Raw genomic sequence first — 5,383 nt, forward strand, 5'->3', positions numbered from 1 at the left:
TTAGTAAGATGATAAGGAGTACAAACGTGTCCAAGTCGCATACGAATTAAGACACTTGTTATTAGTTTACCTGCCTTGATTTTACTAAACCATGGCTTTATTGGTATCCGTGGTTGAAGGGAATGGAAATGTTTCCCTTTTAGCATTCCGCTATTTTCCCAAAGTTTAGCCCACGTGTCACGGAGGTAATCTTTGGAAAGGTTACTAAGATCGTGGCAATAATTGATGTATGGAAATGTATCACCACTATATATGGCATCTTTTGCTAGTGCGTCTGCCTTTTCATTACCTTTTATCCCGGCGTGGCTGGGTATCCAAGCGAAAACTACTGTGAAATTTTTTTTCAAGCATTGTGTTAATTTGTGCCTTATTTCGAAAATTATCGGGTAAAATGGCTTATTACTAAATGGATATTTTTCAAGACTTTGTAGAGAACTTTGAGAATCGGTAATAATCACAGTTCTTGGTAACTTCGCTAATAAGATATAATCAATTGCTTTCAAAATGCCCAGACACTCACCAGTAAACACTGATGATTGTGGTGGTAACTTAATTTTTTGAATAATGTTGAATTGCGCGTGGTATATGCCTATTCCAGTGCACCCAGACGAAGACGTCTTTGATGCATCAGTGAAAATGAAATTCCAATCCTTCCATTTGTTATTTATTTCTATATTAAAATTTAAATTGGCTAAAGGGTCATTCTTTACGATTCCCATATTAAACTTAATTTCTGGACATGTTAACATAGTATCAAAACTATATTCAAATAACGGTAAACGTGTAGTTCGATGTATACGTGTAGTAATGGATGTGACTCTACGGAAGCTTTCAATCAAACATGGGACTTTTTTAGAACGCCAATACGTAGATGTGGCAATAGAATCATTTAAGGTTTTCAATTTAAAAAATAAAGGATGGTTAGAAAATTGCAAAGCCCGGAAAAGAAATCTATCTGATAAATACTGTCGTCTGAGATGAAGTGGAGCGTCGCAACATTCAACTTGTAGTGCATTATTGGGACTATTTTTCATGGCTCCAGTAATTATTCGCATGGCTTTTGATTGGATAGTGTCAAGTTTTTTAAAAGCGCATACGTTACCACCTTCTAACAAAAACATACCGTAATCCAAAGTACTTCTAATGAGAGCATTGTAGATTAATTTGAGGCAAAAGGGGTGAGCACCCCATCAAATTACTTCATTCTTGTGATTTACAAGGATGGGGTACTCGCCTTTTGACATTATAAACGTATTATTTGGTAGTTCAAAGTTTAAGCCTTACTTATCGCAATTCGCACAGTCATAAGTGTCAATGCGCTATTATAAAGATTTCAATCAGTTCAAGTTCTTATTCTAAAAGTAATATAAACATAAAATAATGTATTGTAATTCATAAATATACCCCGAATAATTATTTATATCTCTCTTTTATGTCCTTTAGATTAAACTAACCTTAACTGTAGTAGTCGAGCACGCTTCGGCACGAATTGGGCCAGCTCGCACCGGGGAAGTACCACACCCCCTTAGAAGACCGACGTGAAATAGCATTCTGCTGTGTTTCGTTCGGTGACTGCGGGAGCCGGAGGCCCATATCCTTTCCTTCCCCTTCCCAGTCCTTTCCTTTATTCCTCTCGCCAATCCTTCTTCCCTTCCCAATTTAAAGACTTTACGCCTCTACAAATGTTTATGGGCGGTGGTAGCGCTTACCATCAGGCGTCCCACCGGCTCCATTGCCGACTGTGACATAAAAAAAAAACGCTAATCAAAATGTGTAAACATAATATTATATAGAACAATTACCTAACTCATTACCCACCACATTAGTAGTGAGTAACATATCTTTCTGAAGGACTTTGAAAATATCTGTCAAACGGTCTTGTATAGAAAAAAAGTGATTCCAAATACGTTCAATTATTTTCATTAAGATTTTTTGTGAGATTTACTTAGATCTTTAGATCACTAAATAAAAGTTAAAAATTTCTACCATAAATAGGTTTGGCCTCCGTTTTGTAGCAATTAAAAATACCTACGATATATACTATAATATAGCCACCAGCATATAAGTGTAAAATCTATGATATAGCCCCTGCATTACAAAATTGAAATTAAATTAATAGTGGTTGCATAACTTTTAGTTCCTTTATTTTTATTGGTATAAATATAATTCTTACCTTATTTTTAAAAAACATTTCTTTGTTGCAAGTATAAATGTCTGTTTTTTATTATTTTTTTATTTCTTTCATAAAGGAAATAAAAACCAAATCAATAACGTAGTGTTACCATGTAATAGAATCTTAACTTTACAATATTATCTGTGTTTTTACGATACTTTTTGTAAAGTGACAATAATAAATGAACTCATTAATCTGTGCTCAGTACGTTTCCAGAAAATGGTTGGGTTGATTGTCGAAATCTGACACGTATTTCGCTAAAATCGTAAATATTTTTCCAAAAACTTTATCATGTGTGCATTGTGATATTCCTTAGGACACAATTTTATTATATTCAAGATGGAGTTCCGTGAAACGTTACTAGCTGCTCAGCGTAATCAACAAGAAAAGTCATCTGTTGTGAGTTTATGATAATAATTTGCGACCTAAAAGTACTTTTGACCATTTTATTTCATACTCATACAATTTTATTAACATATAGCATACTGAATTTCAATGATAACAAATGCAACTACTTTAATTGAATGAGTATATTAAATACACATAATGAGTACATTAAAAAACTTGAATTTGAAAATGTTATATATATAATGTTACTTTTTTTTTCAAATTTCATAAACTGATGTCTGCTCATTTTTTCCATAGAGTAATTATTATTACAAAGCGAAGTTTGATCCTCCGAAAAAGGAACAAAAAGCAAAAGATAAACTTTCAGCTAATATACAAAAGTTTCTTGCAAAGAAAGATGAAGAAGAGAGACAAAAGAAATTGGAGGCACAGAGGAAGAGGGAGGAATTGCTTGCTATGCGTGACCCCAAGGTGAAAAAATTTACATATTTAAATATATCATACATATTATATGTATGTAGATGACACATTATCATTATTTTTCAATAAATTTAATGATATTATAATTCACATATTAACAATTAATATAATTTGTTATTAATATTATTCTAGGCTCTTAGAAAGATACAAAAAACTCTGAAAGTAATCAAATCTGCCAACAAATCTGTTATTGCTGATGCCATAGACAGAGAAAATACTGCAGTAACCAGAGAGGGGCCTGACCAACCTGACCAAGATGATTATGGCTACGAATCACAAGCCGCTGCTGCTATTTATGAGAAAATGATGCAAAAATACAGTAAATTGCCTGATGAACCAAAATTTCCCAGCACTAGTGAGTTCTGACTTTTATGTATAATTGATTACTTTATCTAGTTTATATCATAAAAACTATGTGAGTGTTACTAATCATCTACTTGGATTCTGAATTTCATTTTTAAATATATTTTCATGGATTTCTGTATAATTGTTTCCTCCATATTCTTTGTAGTTGCTGTGATTTGGTGTATGTTAAGGGCTATGCCAGAACGCTAGGCCAATTAAATTGTAAAAATATTAATTTACGGGCATTTATAACAATATATTGTATATTTAAATAGATCAATCCTAGGTTAAAAAATTTTTCATAAAACAAATGTGTATTTGAGTTTGTGTTGATTCTAAGCATATAGTTTCACTATTTATTTGAATGTCATAAGAACTATGAATTTTTTATTACTACTGCATTCATAATTCATATTACTAGTTTAGAATTTTAATAGTGGTATATTAATATACTTTAAGAGCTGATTTTAATCACGGCCACTTATAGATATATGGGAATTTACATAATTAAATTAGCTTTGATGATTAATATTGTCCTTTTACATAAAGCTAAAGCAACTTAGCCCAAATTAAATTGTGCCAGAATTATTGCTATTAAAAAAGTTGTCATAAGTGTGACTAGATTTTTTTTTATTTGAATATAAATGACTGACAAAAATAATACAACTCATTTTTATTCTGGTGACATAAATAATTCGCGATGGTCCAAGCAGCTTCGTCCATGGTATATACATAGCCTTATAGCACTTGATGAATGTATGTCCAACAGTGAAAGACTATTTAAATCTTTCATGTAGTTCCTAAAATTAGTGGGTACAAACAAACTAACTATTTTATAAAATATAATGCATGAAGCATACAATGATATATATTTTTTAATAATACATTATTACAGGCAGTTCACATAATAAGGATTTAAATGGTACCAGGGAAAGGGTTAAGCATGCTCTTAAACATGAAGATGATCCTGTGCCTCACAAAAGGAGACGTCGCACAGAAAATGGAGGTATATTGCATTGTACTTATAAAAAAACAGTACATAATGTTATAATTATCTTATAGTTGTTTTCGAGATATTGAGTTGTTTAACTTGTTTTATAATCAGCATTTATTGTATGTACTATTAATGCTAGCGATTGCCCAGGGATTATTGCCCCACATTATTAAAGGAAATTCCCAAAACATGAAATTGTTTGTTTCAGTAGAATAGATCTCCTTAATATCTGCAAAAAAAAAAACATACTTTCGCATTAATAAAATTAAGTTTTGGAATTAAGCTAATTTATGGAACTAAGCTAAAACATTAATTAAATTAATTTTCTATTTCATTCAATTATTGCTTTTCTGTTCTACGTCATTAATTAAGCATGTTTCTCAATTCATAATCACTTTATATTTACACTAATTACGATTGAATATAATTACAGATCGCGAGTTAAGTCCGCTTCAAAAGTATGAACCGGAGAAAGAAAAAGATAAAAAAACCGACAAGCCTAAAATCCGTAAGCCCGCGCCGCCGCCCATAGATTTCAATCAGCTCCTAAAACTCGCTGAGCAAAAGAAGAGTGAACCAATAGATATTGCTGCGAAGAAGACTGTGGCTGAGCCGGAACCAGATAGGCTGATGACAAAGAAGCAGAAGAGGGAATATGAAGAGGAAATGGCGAGACGGCAACGGAGACAAGAACGTATTGATGCTGAAAAAGCTGGGGGGCGGAAAGGTATACAAACAGTTATTCTCTTAATGTTATATGTAGCCTTTTAGTGTAGCTCAGTGATATAATCTGAGTCATTACAAAATATTGTCATTATTTTATCGCCCGCATTTTGGTAAAAAGTTGGGTAAATAAGTCTCTATAAAGTGAGACAAACAAACACTTTCGCAATTATAATAATAGTAGAAATCACTGGTTTAAGAATCAATTATACATATCGATATTTATCGCTAATAGAATCAACCCTGTACTCAATTTACTATCTAGAAATTGTTTTGTTTGAAAAATTTATTATAATGAACATTAAATAACTCAGTGTCGA

At 32.0% G+C, this 5,383-nt stretch overlaps 1 protein-coding gene across 1 annotated transcript in view; it reads left to right on the plus strand.

The window, feature by feature from the left end:
- Positions 1 to 2,357: 2,357 nt before the first annotated feature.
- LOC119833505 (protein SPT2 homolog) overlaps positions 2,358 to 5,383 on the plus strand; it is a 7,780-nt gene continuing 4,754 nt past the window's right edge. Inside the window, exons 1-5 of the mRNA XM_038357526.1 lie at positions 2,358 to 2,572; positions 2,819 to 2,992; positions 3,134 to 3,356; positions 4,242 to 4,352; positions 4,774 to 5,067. Coding sequence (XP_038213454.1) covers positions 2,513 to 2,572; positions 2,819 to 2,992; positions 3,134 to 3,356; positions 4,242 to 4,352; positions 4,774 to 5,067 — 862 coding nt within the window. The 5' untranslated portion in view covers positions 2,358 to 2,512. The remainder of the gene's footprint in view (positions 2,573 to 2,818; positions 2,993 to 3,133; positions 3,357 to 4,241; positions 4,353 to 4,773; positions 5,068 to 5,383) is intronic.

This window comes from Zerene cesonia, chromosome 17 (assembly GCF_012273895.1).
Source record: "Zerene cesonia ecotype Mississippi chromosome 17, Zerene_cesonia_1.1, whole genome shotgun sequence".
NCBI lineage: Eukaryota > Metazoa > Arthropoda > Insecta > Lepidoptera > Pieridae > Zerene > Zerene cesonia.